Here is a 17,000-nt window from a genome sequence, read left to right on the forward strand (position 1 = left end):
CACATTCTTTTCACCGTTAATTATATTGCCAAAATATGCAGATCGTTAAAAAATGAGTTAAGATCGGGTTTATTTATGGGTTCGCAGGGCCAAGTAGAGTCTTCTGAAGATTCTGCGTTTGCGGAAGAGACGAACTAAACATAATTATGATGGGGAGGTCTAGACTGTAAGTTGAAGTGGAAAAGAGAGGGGGAGAGTCAATAACCTGACCAACCAACCGAGCGCGGTACGAAGTCTTCTTACAGCCAATGACGTCAGAGTTCACTGCACAGGGGCTGCCGCCTGTGTGACCTTTCGACCAAAAGTTTTTCAAAGTTTTCGGCCCGATAATTAAAAAACTCTAATGACAAAGTGCTCATCAATGCGTAAATCCAGCATTTGTCATCCCAATGCCGAAAGCAGCTAAAACAATAATAACTTCATTTTTTATAGTTGCAAAAAAGCAAAAAAAAAAATTAATAAGAATCTTGATGATTAATTAAAAGCTGACAGGTGACGAAGAATTCTTCTCGGTATAAAAAGGAAATAACTTTGTTGGTGAAAATTGTTTGACTTTCTTCTTTCTTTTTCTATGTTTTTCTTTTTGGAGCGAGTTAAATTAGGCTGGGAAATGTAGCGAATATAACGGCACTTCCGTTGCGCTTTGACACTTTGCAAATCTCTAGAATTTCGGCTAATGACAAGAAAGCAGCCCTCCTAATACACACACCTCTAATTTCAATTAACTTTTTGTTTAAGTTTCTTTTTTGTAACTTTTTATCTTTTGATTTGACTTTTTTATTTCTATTTTTATTTTTTTGTTTTATTTTGATTTTGTTTTTTTTTTTGGGCCCGTCTCGTCTGGTTTGGCTTGTTTTCGCTGCCTCGCGCACTCGACGCCGATCCGCACTCGCTAAACAATTGAAACTGAATAAAAATTCTGATTTAGTTGTGTTCGAAACTCATCGGAAGAGCAGAAAGCGGCGCAGACGCGACAGTGCTGCGACAGAGCCGCGGGCAGCAGCAGAAGCAGTGGCAGCGATGGAGTCGGAGGCAGGTAAGCATCCCGCCCAGATAATTTCTTGTTGCCACACTGAGATAAATTTTTGTATTTCAATTTATAGATATATTATTTACATTTTATAAAGCTTAAAAAAACATAAAACCGATTGAAATTTTACTAAATGTTAGAAATTTTTGGAAATCTTAGTTCTAGTGTTTTTAAGCAGATTCTCCACTTAATCAAGCTCTCAGTATAGGTCATTGAGTACTGCATTGTATAAAAATTTTAAGAATTTTTGGAAGTTTAAGAATTAAATATTCTTCTACTTAAGAAATATCTTGACTAGATATAAATCTTCCATGATAAATTCAGATTATTTTATAAAAATTCACTATTAGCAGCGAAATATCCCAAACTTTTAGCTCATAAATTTAGTTAGGCTTTTAGAGCCTTTAAAAAAACTTGTTAGGAATCTTAAGATATCCAAATATTTTGACAAAAGTCTTAAGTGAAAAATCTGTAATTATATACAAAGAAGATTTTAAAGAAAAAAGAAGCCAACTGTAAGGCTTAGAACTAGAAACAAAATTCATTATTTGATTTCAAAAAGACTATAAATTTTAGTTAATTACTTATAATAGCTTAAAATATAATCTTTTTCCCAAGTGTAATTTAGTTGTTGTTTATTTAGATGTTAGCTTTATACTACAAGTAAGGTGTTTTTAAAGAGGGGGTGGGTATGAGGTGTAAGAGGCGCTGGAGCTTGGCTCTGCAGATCGTCATCATCATTATCATCATTAGCATTGCCCACGCTGCGCCCACTTGAGACATTCGATGGGCAAGGGGATCTTACAAAGAGGTGAAAGAGCTACTTCGGAGTTCGACGGATTTTCCTGCCCCTTTTTCCCGCTTCAAATAGCTGGCAATGACTCTCGAAAATTGTTTAAAATGAAATTGTAACAGGAGAAATGGGCCACATTATAAGGAAAAGTTGATTGCTCTTTTGTAATAAATAGTTCAATAATTATATTTAAAAATCTGTCTAGACAAAAGTAATCAACTAAATTTTCAGCTAAAATTGTTTTTTAAACTATTTTTTTAAAGCAACAAAAGTTGTTCGGTGCTAAAAATAAGAAATAAAAAGATGATAGCCAGAAAGTTACACATTTTGGAGCAAAAACGTAAATGAAAAATCAAGCTGTAAAAACAGACTTAAGTTTTCAATGCTCTGATGAGGTACTTAAGCTCTTACAACATGACTTAACTTTAACCAATATTCCTTTAATAGTTAATATACCCTTCCCAGTAGAAACTTCAAAATAAAAGCACATTTGCGTGATTATTGTTTCTGTGTTCTGTGTGTTTCTTTCGATGCAATTAGAGAGAGGAAGAACACTTGGCTAAAAGACTAGAATCAGTGGAGCAGTCGAATCAGAACCGCACCTGAAGCAAAGAATCCAAGAATTTAAGTTTCGGAGCTTGAAAAGTTTTCCTTTCCGCATTGCTGAGCGCTCTAAGCGGTGTGAAATTCAAATTTAACGGACACCTACTAACTTTGTAACTGGCCGCAAGTGCATTTGTGGCTTTAACTGAAGCGTTAATTCGAGCGAGTTTTCACAAAACGCTCGAAAAAGAGATTTTCGAAAGATCATCATGATGTTGAGGTTGATGCACGGCGGGAGAGAGGTGGGTGGTTATTAAGAGGTGAGGCTCATAATTGGCGACACCTTTAAGTGCCGACCTTGTCATGCTCGCTGGCGTCGTCTAATTCAGGCCGGGGTTGTTCTTCATCAGCGCCTCGCCATCGACTTCAACTTCAGACGCCGCAGTCTGCGCAGACGCATGCGCAACAGCAGTCGCTGCCAACGTCGCAGTCAGCAGAGGCAGGAGAATCGGACTTGGTTTTTGGTTTTTGGGATTCGTTGAAGTCAATGATGAGCTCATTAGGCGGCTAATTTGCATACCAGGAACTCCTAGGAATTCTAAGTCTCAACTTGGGGTTACGCCTCTAAGAGTTTGGGGATTGCCCAATGGCAAAATTATGACTAAAATGAAAAATAAGGTAATTAAGCACAAACAAACAAGCTAAATGGTATTTAAAATTACTTCATTTAAACATTTAAATAAATAATAAATAAGGTTTGCGTTTCTCATATCACTTTTAAGAGAACTAAGAAGGTCTTTTTAAACACAATTATTTAAATTTTAAGTTTAAAAAAGAATTTTCACCAGACTTAAAGCAATTTTATTGGCCAGTTGCCAAAAATGTAAAAGCTTAAATTATTTTCACATATAATTAAGAACTTTTAAGTGCTCTTAAGAATATTATTCTTTATACCACAAAGCCTTAAAAACCTCTTAACCATTCTTGGCCATTCTTAATTATAAATGACCGAGTGGCTCCGCCCCAAGCAGGTCAAGTCTGCTTCGGCAAACAGTTAATAGCCAAATGGCCAAAATAGAAGCCCGGCACTCTGGCACTTCCATGGATTGCACAATAATCAATGCCTGTGAATATTTTGGGGGCTGCTCCACATATCGCTCGAATATCGTTTGAATGTGCAGTGTTTGGCGTTTGGCACTTGTCCCTCGACCCTATCGAAGTCCAAAAATCGCATCGCATCAAAATTCATCGGACTTACATAGGCGATCGGCGGTTTTTGTCTTTTTTGGTGGACGCACTCCGCCTGCCAAGTGGGTGAGGCTACCATATATCGATGATATGGGGCCGCGAATTGACCACGTTTCTAGCATATATCTGCGTGGAAATTTCAATTTGAATTTCAGTTTCAGGTCGTGTCTAACTGGAAGATATTGGCGGCAGATACGATACCATGTCGACTTCGATTGTCGATCAGAGTTGAGTGTGATCCGCAGGAAATCCAAGCCTTCAGTCAGCGTCATGTAATCCGCATTGATTGGGTAAACGATTTTTGCCAGGGCACATAAATTATGGTCAAAAGCTGATTGGCAGTTGTGGGCCAGCAGGAAGACCCTTCTGATAGCACGTACTAAAATCATTCATATATCTTGGTTTTACTAGCACGGATATGCTAATTCAAGGGGGCATGATTTAAAAAAAAACTTTATTTTAGTTAAGAAGAAAGTGTGGAAGTGAAAAGGTTGAGGTTTCTGTTGGGATTACTTACATTCTCTAGATTTTGAATTGATTAGAAAGCGTCTTAGGATAAATTGAATCAAAATGAGATTAAAATAGCTTATTTAATTATTATCTTAAAAAGCCAATAAACTTATTGAAAAACTTTTTGTACTTCCTATTCAAGTCTTTCAAAATATAATATTTAATTATTCACCAATTTGGCGTACCTATAAATTTAACAAGCATTCCCTTACCATCTACAAAGTTGTGTAATATATATTTTTAAGTCTTAGTTAAAGTCCATTATTCGCTTTACAGCTTCACAGATTTAATTAATAACCATAAAAAAGTAACTAAATAAACCGAAAAACCATGAAAAGACATATATCTTCAGGAAAATACCAGTTAAGTTGCAAAAACAATTTTCTAACATTAAGATTTTCCCAACATCATATTTCATAGTACTAAAAATCAACTTACCAAATGTAAATCAAATTCTGATGGACATCAATCTTTCTTGGGAACGCGTTGTATTGATTTATGAGTTAGGTATCTAATATCAATCTTGTTTGGTTTTATCAAAAACGATTTGTCCACTCATGTTTAACCAATCGACTGAACAGCCGGCCATGTTCCGCCGTCCAATTAGACAGCCATTCGATTTATATATATCGGGCAATATCTGCCATATCTGCATAACGACGAGCACTTGGCGTGTTTTACATCATGTTGGTGCTGAGTGAGCCATTGGGTCTGCATGTGCGTCACAGTCTCAATTAGAGTGTGAGTTGGAGTCTGAGACTGAGTCTAGTGGCCAGCTGTTTGATTTTGGCCAGCCAAAGAGATCCTATTACAGAGAGAAAAATGTTTTTTATATTGAGATAAAGTATATAAGTAACTTCTTTAAGAAACTAAGATATTATTTTAAGAGGAATATAAGTATAAGAAGAATATAAGAATCCTTAACCTTAAAGAATCTACGAAGCAAGCTGTTCTAGTATGATTATGCTGACGTCTAGATCGGTTACTACTTTAGTTACTTTTTGTGATCAGTTTATTTTTGAGAAAAATGAAAAAATTGTTAACAATAAAATAACTTAACTTGTAATTATGACAATATTAGTCTCAACTTTAAGCTAATAAATCCGATTTATGATCGAAAACTCACCAAACTGAAATGCTCATCGAATTTCCTTTACCCATTTCTTCCTCTGCAGGAAAACTCGGACCTGGTCCAAAAGTTTCTCGAGTGGTCCACATTCACAGAAATCACAGAAACTCACCCAACAGGAAGTATTTGCATGTGCAGATCTCGGGATCCCGATCCAAAGCGATTCGCGAGCGCGTTCGCAGAAAGCGAAAGTAATCATCCACCGCAGCGGCCACCGGGTGGATTATTGTTTTGGTTTTGCCCACGGGGCACGCATGGTTAGAAAGGGGGGGCAAGTGGCAACGAGGGGAGTGGGGAGGCGTGGCATGGAAGCCATGGCATATTTATCGCTCAGACAAATATCCATTATGCAATTTGGCATGTCTAAAACGAGCAATTTGCCGCAAATGCAATAACATCCAGCCAAGAGGAGGGGTAAGCCGGTGGTTCGGTGACTCGTTGGTGGGGCAGGATGGCTATGGTGCGCCCTCAAACGCAGCTAAAACATACTGGCCTACATATACACCGAAAGGCTGAGAGAGTTAAAAAGAAAACAAACGAGTGATAGTAAAAGTTTAACCCATTATAGGCCTCTGTTCGTTATGTTGGCTTTACTGATATTTATTAAATTTGGTAAGAAGGGGTTTAGGGATTTACTAAAATGTATATTTAGAGTTCATGTACCATATATTATGTTTGATAAAGAAAAATCCTATCATTAAGAAGATGATTACAGAAATAAGATTTTAAATACTTAAACTTTAATTTTTTATTTTACCCCACAGAGGCTCCCTGGTTCCGCCTTAAATGGGTTAAACAATCCGCAAATTTAAGCTCTTGACAGTTGATTTAACAGCAATAGCAGTGGCAGTAGCAGTAGCAACATGCAACAACTAGTTGCAACAGCAGCTGGCGTGGCCAGCGTTATGTCAGGGACATTATAAAGAATGAGCAAAAACCAAAAATAAAAATCAAAAATCAAACTCCAAATCAAAATCGAATTTCTTGAAAATCGTGTGATGCATGGCTTGATTAGCGCCACAACTGTAACTGTTAAGTAATTGCCCGAAATGCGTTTTATTGCAAATTTACGGCGTACGTGTTTCGTGTTTCATGTGTCGTGATATCAGTTTTTGTATCTTTTGCCTTTTCGATGTACAACCAAAAGTTGACTCCTGTAATTCCAACGGTGACCCATATTAATTGACACCACCGACGACAGTTACCACAAGAGGGGCCCTCAAGGTCGTTCGTTGGAGATGTCTTCAAACCGATATGAAAGGGCCAAAAAAAAAAAAAAGAAGCAAAATACAGTTTGGATTAGCTTGACAACTTTGTTTTGTCTCCGCAACTCACGTTCACTTTTTTGTGGCGGCCGGCAGAAGGCCGCTAAGTGATCCATTCAGTAACGATATATATGTGCTACTTGGTCATTCACTTGGAATGATTTTAGCCCCCACTCCTTCTCGCTCATTTTGCGATTATGATTATGAAATTAATGTAATTTGCCTCGTATATTACACAAAAGCTCCAGCAAGTCAAAGTTCGATCGTCTGCCATTGTGGACAACTGAAGCATGGACCACCGCTCTTAACCCCTTCCCCCATCATCTCAGAGGGGGTCTTAACCCCCGCTCGTAAAAATAAAGTCAACAGTAGGTAATACCTACCTACCAACTAACTAACCAACATGACCAACAGTCGCTGTTATGGTTATTGTCGCTTTGCTGTTGCTGTTGCTGTTGCTGTTGGGTTTTCATCAACTGTTGTTGCTGCTGCTGCGTTGCTGTTGCTGTTTCTGTTGCTGTTTCTGTTGCTGTTGCTGCTGCACCAACGTCACGTCTTTCTTGTGCAGCGCAGTCAACTGTCTTAGCAACAACAAAACCGCTGCTGGCGCCGGGTATAAAATGGATGAGTCGCAGCCTGTGGTTATCAGTCACCACCTGACAGTGCTCCGGTTTTCGTATCGCAAAAAACTCTTCAGCCAAGCAACAATGTCCGCCCTGAAAGTATTCGTAAGTGCGGCTAGGATATCGGTCTTAAAAAGTGTTCAAAAAAATACCCTTCGTGTGGATCTAAAAAGGATTTTATTTAAGTGGAAAATCGTGAATTTAAGCTGACTATTGGAAAATTACTAAGACTTTCAAGGATTGAATTTTGAACAATTTTGAAAATTGAAGAAATCAAAATCAAATATCATTGATACCAACTTCCTGAATCAAAAAGTTACCAAATTTACTTTAAAGTTTACAAAATACAAATTACGAATCAATAGAGTTTATACAGAAAAGGGGTTTTGGTTCCTTACAAAATTTGCTAAGATTGATTTTACTAGAATTTGTTTGATATAAAAATGGTTTAAAAAATTTCAAAATATATTTACTTTATCTTTCCAATTTGTTACGCAAAGCTATGAGTCTTCTAAATCGCTATTTGATAGTTTTCTATATATTTCATACATCAAAGATCATGAATAAATTAAGTATCAAAGATCTCCCAATTAATCTAAACTAGATTTCTTGTTTAGTTTTTTTGCCATAATTTGTTTAATCCCATTATCCTCATTATTGCCCCCCATAAGTACAGTGAAAATGAATCATAAAGCTTATAAATTTGCATTAAAGGCAGTTATCTAACTTTAGCCAAATTAAAATTAATTATATTGATTAGTTTCTATATATATATAAAATAATGTTGCGCTCTTAAAACGGACACTTAGACAACTCCTTATCGCCCACTTTCAGATCTTCGTTGCCCTCTTCGCCGTGGCCTACTGCGCCCCCAGTCCCGGCTTCTTTGGCAAACAGTAAGTATCTACGTACGATCTGCACCTGAACTGATCCATAAATAACCCGAGCGAATCGATAAAAATACCCATTTCCCGCTTTTATGCTAAGCTAACGAGCGGTCGCATGGGTTTTTAAACGCTCCGACTGGGCTGTGGGTATATAAAATATGTGTCCGATTGCGATCGAATTGAGCAATCAAAACGCTTGTAGCACTTAGAGTGCCCCCGCTCCAGTCTATCGGAGATCGTCAGTATCTACCATTGAACTTAGCCGATCTTGGCTTGGCTGGCGGCTTAGGAATTTCGCAGGCAACAACGACGGCGGCGGCGGTTGGCATTTAATTCATTGTAATGCCCGCATAATTGTGCGAATTAATTGCCAATTCCGATTGGCTGCCAAGTTTGTTGAGTTCAAGCAACTGATTAGCTAATATCCGATGGATATATACATTGTATATTGGCTGCCAATCTGACCGATTTCACTTTCAATCCACAGCGAACACCATACGATTCACGTGCCTTACAAAGTGCACACGGTGCATCATCATCATGTCCAGAAGGTTCATGTGCCGGTGGTGAAGCACGTGCCAGTGCCCATTTACAAGGAGGTCCCTGTCCATCATGTCCATCACGAGGAGATCCCGGTGCCAGTACATCATGTTCATCACGAGGAGGTGCCCATCCACCATGTCTTCGATGACCATCACGATCACCATGGCTGGAGCTCTCACCACGGACACGGCTGGCTGTAAGCCATCCCCAGCTGGCCAGCTTTTCTATTAGCCCACCATCTAATCAGCCAGTCCAAGTTAAATCAGCCTGTAAATACTGTACAATGCTAAGTTAATGAATGTAAATAAAATCACAATTCGACTGTACACAGAAAGAGCTTTGAGTGTGTTTTAGGGGGTTTATAAAATGGGTTAAAAGGTTGCCTTCCCCAAAGTATAAAAGTTTAATGCATACTTTAAGATTCTATCTAGCTAAGAGTTTTAGTTTCAAGTGTCATAACATACACATTTCTCCCCTTAACAATTTAAAACACCTAAACTCGAATCGAATATAATAAAGTTGAAAAACCCCAGAACTATATAGACCTTCGGCAATATGATCTACTTACAGAATTGCTGCTGCTGTGTGGATCTGCGCATCGGCACCATTATAATAGGGATATTGCATATTATAGCGGATATTGTAGCAGGTACCTGTGTGGCTCTATTCGGAGAGTCTGGTAAGTGAAGTAAAGATTTTTAAAGGTAAAGATTCGTCATGATAACCCATTAGGTGTTCCCGACTTGGGACATGCTCTGGTCCTTATATTCGTGATGATACACATCTTGAGCTGCGTTTTTCTGATCATCGGATGTTTTCTGGTGAGATTCTTACTAACATAAATAGTTTCTATAATATTTTATGAATTTTATTTTAGTTAAGGAGCAGCTGGATGCTGTTCTATATATTAGCGACTATGATTATGATCCTGGCCATGATCATATTGATAGTATCCGACGTAATACTGGTTATTTGGTTCTGGGTGATAATCATCTATGCCTTTATGTTCTGTAAGTTAATCTAAGATTTGATTTGATTTTAAGTTTTATAAGTTTATCCTGAAATCTTTCAGTTCTTTCGCTTTATTTCTGGCTGGTGGCCTACTCCTTCTATGCCGCCTTAGGAGGAGTCCTGTTCCTCTGAGACTAAACCTCTTTTATTAAATTGTAATGTGCTAATAGAAATAAAACCTTTGGGTCTTTGACAATGTATCTGTGCTTTCCAGCTGGTTTCTTGCAGAAACTAGTTTTCTGACATCTTCCAACTTACTTGCACTTGTTAATTTTTATATAATCATTTCTGTATGAAACACACCCCAAGCTTCCAAGAATTTAAAATTTAAACTTTTAAACTTTTTTTCCTTTAAAACCCTTTCAGCTACATTCAACATTTGTTCATAAAATCACTTTCATGAGTTGCACATTTTTTCCACTTTTAGTTAAGCAAAAATAAATGATTACAAATTTGAAAAAATAAATAGGGCAATGCCATATTGATTAATAAACCAAATTTCGATTGCACGCACCTTTCGCAGTGAATTAGTTGGGAATGTGATAGTTTCGATTGGATCATTGCTCCATTAGTTAATCCCATTGCTGCAGCAAGCCTGTAATTTGCAGTTGCACTTGACCTTGGGTCTTGCCTCCCGAAGGCGGCAATTAAGCCGAAGTTTTGCAAGAACGACTTTCACAAAGCACTCACTCACTCGATCGACCAGCTCCGACTGAGGTCGACTGCCAGTTCGTACCGCTCCCTTCTGATCTGGACGGTTGCAATCCGGTCCGGTCTGGTCACTCCGCTCCTTGCCCACACATGTAAAGCTGTAAGTCAGGGGCGTGGCAGGGCACATTCTCGGACCATGAGAGCGATAGTTCCTAGTTTAGCACGATGGAAACTGGTCCTAGGCCAACGGAAATTTGTGATAAAATTATGTAATTAATGAAGAATTTTATATTTATCTTTAAGATCTTTTCAGGATCTGTGGTCCTTGGGTCTTTACTATTATCTAATCTAATCTATCTATCTATCTATCTAATCTAATAAGTTATTATAGAACTCGAATTTTTAATAAATATTTTAAATAAGTAAGAAATTAAGTTTAGTATCAAACTTTCATTCCTTAATTTATCATTTTTTACCTCAAAGACCTCTTAAATCTTCCAACTTAAACCCCATTACCATTAATACAAAGATAACCCCCTCTAAACCCTTGAGCTAATCAAAGTCTTTAACTATTTTGACCAACATTTTGCATTTATTTCGGCGCCAACAACAAAGAATTTCAAATTAATGTCAACTAATTGAGAACTGCGGGGAAAGGCGAAGCGTTAGAGGAAGCTGCGGGGTTAGCCGCAAGAGAACCGCTTTAGTTGCAGTACGGGAAGTTGGGGCACTGGTGTGGCGAGACTCCGGCGGGATACAGACGCTCCGTCCAGCCGGGCAGTGGTGGGGCAGCAACTGGGGCACCAGCATGTCCGGCATTCACATCGCAGTAAGGATAGTTGGGGCAGGTCTGGGGATTGATGCCAGCGGGATACTTATCACCACCAGCGGCAGGAGCTGGTGCAGCGTTCCACGAGGGCTGTGGCTGCCATTGGGGCTGAGGCTGGGGATTCCACTGTTGTTGCGGCTGCTGCCATTGTGGCTGCGGCTGGGGGTTCCACTGTGGCTGCGGCTGCTGCCACTGAGGCTGTGGGGCACCCCACTGTGGCTGGGGATTGTGCAGACGCGCATTATCACAGATGGGGAAGTTGGGGCAGTCCTGGGGATTGACGCCAGCCGGATACTGGGCAGCAGGTTGGTGCTGGGGCTTGGCCACAGCCAGAGCCATAAAGGTAGCGAAGAGCTGGAAGGAAATGGTTAGAAATGTTAGAATTATCTTTTGGTTTCAAGACTAAGAATGACTTTTTCAAAATTTTCAAAAAATTACAATATAAATTGGATAAAATCTCATTTTCGAATTTACTTTTACAAATTATTGGGATTAACATTTTCATGTAGTTCAAAATTGTTTTATTAATTTTTATAAATATTTTTCTTTGCCAGAATCTATTTTTAAAAGCTAGCCTTGATGACCGGAGCCTGGTTCAAAGGGCACTTACCAGCTTGAAGAACATGTTGTTGTGGGTGGGAATTGGTGCTGGAGTTGGTTCTAGTGTTGTGGGTGTATTATTGATAATCCTTGGCCAAATTGGACTATGAAGTCGTAGCTCAAACTTCCAATTGGGTTCCTGGTCAGCGCTGCACTGCTGCTGCCGAGCCCGGCTATCAAGCTTATATAGCTGATGCTGGCTAGAACCGACTCTTGGCCGGGTCTCAATCTCAGCCAGAGTCTCTCGGCCAGACTCGGTTTCACTTTCATTGCTGTTGCTGTTGCTGTTGGTGTTGCTGTTGCTGTTGCTGCTGCAGTTGCTTTACTTTGCTTTACTTTTGCTTTTGTTTTTGTAGTTGACTGATCTCGCGCATATTTTACTTGATTGGCCCAACAGATTATTATGAGTCTTTGTTGTGGAGCGCGGACAAATAAATCGAACGGAGCCGACGGACAAGGCATATATGTATATATATATATATATAGACGAATAGGTAAGGTAATATGCTTAAACACCCAACTATGCAAACACATACGAATGTGCATTTATATCGAGTTACCGACATGCCGTCATTAGCAATGAACTAAGCCCCCAACTTGCATTTTGGCCAAAAAAAAAAAAAAATAGAAAAAAAAAAATAAAAAATCCTACAAAAAATTAGAAATCTCCGGGCTGGTTTTGTATTTTTGACAAAGCCGCGCGTTGGCGTTTGGCCAATTTTCAATTCGCATTTGCCACACAACAGCCCAGCAGTCCAAGCAAGGGGGATCAGCAGTTCGTGAATCACTTTACTCCGATTTGGATTCGGATTTGGATTTGGATCGTGTAAGACTCTCACACACAGGTCGCCATCGGCGTGCCACCATCAAGCATCGCCTTGGCATGCCACTGCCACATGTCGCCCGGTCTGCCCGGAAGGCAGCGGTGGTCCGAGTCATTGCAAACGGGTTTCGGTGCAGCGAACTTGCACTAGATCTCAATGCACAACATTCGAGAGGCGGCGTCGTCGAGGTTCACTTCTAGGTTCTAGGGCTGGGTTGATATCTAGGTAAGGTTATTGGTTTCTAGGTAATAATCCTTTAAGAATTTTCGATATATTTTCTTAAATTATTTTCATCTCTCTTAGAAATTTAGGAACTTCAGTAAGAAACTTTTTCAGTTCTTGATTATTAAACGTAATTTTATGTTTAATGCATAGGCAACTAATATTTAAATATATTAATTTGAAGTCTAAAAATATCTAAAATATTTTTCAAAATATTTTATTAACCATTTGCATCCCTAGTTTTAGATTTTTCTGTGGCAATTCTATTTCCGATAACCCGTTATAGGTTGACGGCCGTTCACTCATTGGCACCACGCAATGTGCCAGTGAAACTGATCTCGGAACCGCCTTACGCACCACCAAGATCGGCGACTTCCTGGGCCTGTCAGTCCGGCAGCCGTCAGCCTGAATTGGGAAATTCAATTACGTGGAAAAGAGCGAAAATCGCACGGCCACACAAATTATGAGCTAATCAGGCAGCGCCCATTGCCCGGGGGGTCGGCACACGACGATAGCAGCTTACATACGAGCATAGTACATACATACATATGGCCAACATGTATATGAACATGTTATATTGGGGGACAGACGTGCCCAATTGTTGGCAACGGTGTAACAGATTTAGTTTAATTCTTATAATTTGTGTTTGCCGCCAGCCATTGGCAGGAATTTGCGCGGGCGCGGCACCGTCCAATCCACACAATCCAATCCCTGCCCCTCTCTGCAACCACGATCTTTGCTGTACTGAGAAAAAATAAGATCAAAGAAGGTCCCAAAAGCCTAATTTTCCATATTTTTATACAATTTTCTTTTTACAATTTACAATTTTAAACAAATATTTGGTAAAAACATTAGCTTTCTTGAAGATTAAGTTAATTTTGTAAAAGCCAATTGATGCCCAAATTTGGTTATTTCTCCATGTGTAGGTGGGCGCTGGTGGTGCTGGTGTTGGCCGGCTAATGCGTTATGTTACGTTGCTGCTCCGCCAGATTGCCAGGCAACCAGGCAGCCAGCCACCCGATCGATCTCGTTAGCCTTGATCAATGGCCCGGAAAAACAGAATAAAGCAAAATAAAAGCCAGCGAAATTGAAATTGTTGACTGTTCGCATAATGCAGTGTTAGTCTGGAGTCGGACAGTCGCATGTGTGTGTTCTCGCGCTTGTAAGTAAGTAAGCAAGTAAGTAAGCAAGCAAGTAGGTAAGTATCGCTGCTGGCCAAGTGATATCGCCATCGTTGTCGGTTTTGCCTTTTTTGTCACACGCCGCGGCGTGCTTTAAATTATTATGCCATTAGTTGTCGCCTTATTTTGTCTAGATTTTAATTATCAATTTCCTTCTATGCTGACAGTTGTGGGTGTGCTGCCGCCCACACCTCGGGCATACAAGGTGGCTGACCCAAAGAAAGTGTTGGCTACTCGAAGATTTATGTATGTATTCCATTCAATGTATTCATTCTTCGACAATAAATTCATGATAACAGATGATTCTTATTCAAATTCGCTTACCAATAAAAATGAGTTAAATAAGTAAGCTAAAATAAGCAAATAATCCAAAAATTTTGCTTAACTGGCGCCTAAGAGGTGCATATCGATGTGGTGGTGGTGGGCCCTCAGGAACTGGCAGCCAACTCAGCTTTGCTGTCCTCGGCGGCAGTTGATCCAGTCTCGGGTGTATCAGTCTCCATTGCCAAGTCTTCCGTTACGGTGGTGGCATCCATATCAGGTTCACTCGATGGCACATTTTGAAGCAGGGCTCGTCGTGCTGATGGCTCTTTATCTGAAAATGCAACAAATATTAAAATACAGTTCTAAGTGAGAATAGGGAGAAGCGATTTTAAAAGTATGTAAATCAATTTCGCTACTAAAACGTGAGTTTGTAATTACGATATCTATTTGGTAAGCAAATCATCACCATGCAAGCAGTAGCAGGTGATAACTGATTGTTATATTAAACAAAGAACTCAATGAAATGACTTCATATTGCGATTCTCCCTTTATATTGTATACATACCAGAGTCATCATCGGATGATTCACTATCTGAGCTGTCGTTTCGTTTGGTTGCGGTTTCCGAGGGTTCCTCCAGAGATAGACGAGGTGCCACGGGTCGCTTCTTTCTAGCTGGGTTAAGTACATTGCAGAAGGCACACCTAAAGGTAGTGTACTCATACTCTTCCTTAGGCAGCATTCCTGTAAAATACACAAATAGGTCAAAAAATTGGAATTCCTCAAAGTTAAGGCGAAGTTCTGTAACTCGATTATTTAGAGCAAAAGGGGAAACAAAAATGATAATAGAAAAACGTTTAGGAATATAAATTCGTATAAATCTACATATTTAACATTGAAAACCAGTTTTTTATCAACTTTAAATGAGCTATTCAAGTATTTTGGCGAAATCTAGCCAAAATAGGAATGAAAGCGAAAGCCTAACCGGTTTCTCAACTTCTAGATGCAATATGTTTCTGTTTCGAGCTATAGAACTTCTTAACAAGTGATCATAACCCACCGTTGTGGGAGTGGCACTCCTTGCAGATCATGCCAAATCGATCCTTTGGACTGTCACCCACGATGAAGTCCACGATTCGATCCAGGGCACTTCGTGATCGATCATCCACAATGGGAAATGGCGATCGTCGTCGTAGCTCTTGAACAGCGCGCAATTGTGGGGATGCTGACGTCATCGGTGCCAGTGACTGTGTGCTGATGACGCTGCTGTTCAAAGAAGTGTTGATGTTGTTATTGTTGCGATATACACTGCTGTATGGAGCAAGTGATCGTTGCTGCTGTCCACCACCAGTTGAAATTCTGGCGGCAGCAGCGGCAGGCTGAGGAGTCCGCTCAGCCAGCGGGCGGCTAGGCGTCGATCCGGTCTGCGGACCACTGATACGGAGCTGCTTTTTATCGCCAAAACGCTCCAGGAGATTCACTGCCACCTGTGGAAGATATAGGTATGAACTTCTGATTTTATGGTTTTTATATAACTAAAAAAAAGTCTTAGGGCTTAAATAATAAAATATAAAAGAAAGAAAACCTTTTAAGAGAGAAAAGTAAATAAAGCACTTTAACACCTCACAAGTTTTGAGTTCTTATCTGAGTTCTGTCTTGAACTGCACTTTCATATATGTATAAACTTAAAATGTAAATACAATATTCAAACCTCAGATAAGAGTAATCTCAATTGATGTAAGCTGATGCTAAAAAGAATAAGTAAGGGGAATCCCACCTTATAGGTCTCTTTGTCCATGACCTGCTCCAATATCTTGCGCTTCTCCTCCTTCAAACGGGACAGCTTATCGCCATTTTTGTTCAGCTTCCGCTGGAAGTACCACGTAAACAGTCGCCGCAGAAAGATAATGCTAGAGATGCCGGGGAAGATCAAGGTCAGTTTAAAAACAGGCGAACTAGGAATCTTTCTATGGTATACTCACACAATCGGAAAGAGAAGCAGCGGCACAAGGTACATAAAGCACTCTTGCACTGTGGGCGGGAAGTAGAAGAAGTACCAGAGTCCGAAGCCCACGACATAGGCGCCCAAACAAATTGCCACAAAGTTGGTTACGAACCGCCGCTTTCGCTCCTCGGTGTTGATCATGTACTTCTCCAACGCCTGGATCTGCGTCTGCAGTCCCTCCAATACCGTCTCCGTAGACTTTTCCTTCTATAATTAGATTTGTGGTTTGACGACACATATTTTTTTGGCAGGCCTTAATATATTCCCAAGCACTTTGGCATTTGGGAATGGACACTGGTAGGTGGTCTATCAGTTATACGCACCCGAAACTTGGACAGCACGAAACCCATGTTGTATTGTTACAAATTTAACTAGAAAGGAACAAACTTAAACATTAAATGGCTTATTTTGCCATTTAACCGCCCGCTTGCCTAGGAATTATTTGTTGCTCAGCGTGACCGTGGCTGTACCTTTCGAATACGTTGTGTGGGATACCGATGGAATATACTAAAAATACCAAAAAGAAAACTTTCGGAAATATGTCGGACTCAAACCAAAATATAAAAATCTTATTGGAAACCATCCACAGACTTAATCCAAGGGGGAGAGGTGTTATTGTAAATTGTAATTTAAACATTTTACATTAAAGCAATTTAACAAAAAAAATTTTAATGTATATCTCTAATATTTATTTAATTTTTAATAAATTAAAAAAAAATATATTATATTATATACCATTTTATACCATTTTAAACCTATGTATGTATGCATTTAATTTTATAACTACACAACTATTTTATTCAGATTTTGTACTATAACTTATAATTATTTCAAAGTAATGCTC

General features: G+C 39.4%; 4 protein-coding genes across 4 annotated transcripts; 2 read left to right on the forward strand and 2 right to left on the reverse strand.

Moving 5' to 3' along the window:
* The first annotated feature begins 7,145 nt into the window (after nt 1-7,145).
* Nucleotides 7,146-8,897, forward strand: LOC108104462 (histidine-rich glycoprotein). Its single transcript, XM_017210526.2, has 3 exons — nt 7,146-7,246; nt 7,976-8,037; nt 8,516-8,897. Exons 1-3 carry the CDS (start codon nt 7,226-7,228, stop codon nt 8,769-8,771), a joined length of 339 nt encoding a protein of 112 aa, XP_017066015.1. The 5' UTR covers nt 7,146-7,225; the 3' UTR covers nt 8,772-8,897.
* Nucleotides 8,898-9,036: 139 nt separating this feature from the next.
* On the forward strand, nt 9,037-9,782 carry LOC108104470. Its single transcript, XM_017210535.1, has 4 exons — nt 9,037-9,250; nt 9,304-9,392; nt 9,449-9,581; nt 9,644-9,782. The coding sequence occupies exons 1-4, from the start codon at nt 9,127-9,129 to the stop codon at nt 9,712-9,714; spliced, it is 417 nt and encodes a 138-aa protein (XP_017066024.1). The 5' UTR covers nt 9,037-9,126; the 3' UTR covers nt 9,715-9,782.
* A 1,021-nt stretch (nt 9,783-10,803) lies between these two features.
* LOC108104454 (DNA translocase FtsK) lies at nt 10,804-11,826 on the reverse strand. The gene is made up of 2 exons (XM_017210518.1): nt 11,673-11,826; nt 10,804-11,416 (listed from the first exon to the last, which is right to left on the reverse strand). The coding sequence occupies exons 1-2, from the start codon at nt 11,685-11,687 to the stop codon at nt 10,937-10,939; spliced, it is 495 nt and encodes a 164-aa protein (XP_017066007.1). The 5' UTR covers nt 11,688-11,826; the 3' UTR covers nt 10,804-10,936.
* A 2,294-nt stretch (nt 11,827-14,120) lies between these two features.
* Nucleotides 14,121-16,625, reverse strand: LOC108104609 (endoplasmic reticulum junction formation protein lunapark). The gene is made up of 6 exons (XM_017210783.1): nt 16,480-16,625; nt 16,134-16,363; nt 15,929-16,061; nt 15,212-15,638; nt 14,719-14,895; nt 14,121-14,484 (listed from the first exon to the last, which is right to left on the reverse strand). Exons 1-6 carry the CDS (start codon nt 16,504-16,506, stop codon nt 14,318-14,320), a joined length of 1,161 nt encoding a protein of 386 aa, XP_017066272.1. The 5' UTR covers nt 16,507-16,625; the 3' UTR covers nt 14,121-14,317.
* Between the last annotated feature and the right edge of the window lie 375 nt (nt 16,626-17,000).

This window comes from Drosophila eugracilis, unplaced genomic scaffold (assembly GCF_018153835.1).
Source record: "Drosophila eugracilis isolate 14026-0451.02 unplaced genomic scaffold, ASM1815383v1 contig_1765, whole genome shotgun sequence".
In the NCBI taxonomy this organism is placed as follows: Eukaryota; Metazoa; Arthropoda; class Insecta; order Diptera; family Drosophilidae; genus Drosophila; species Drosophila eugracilis.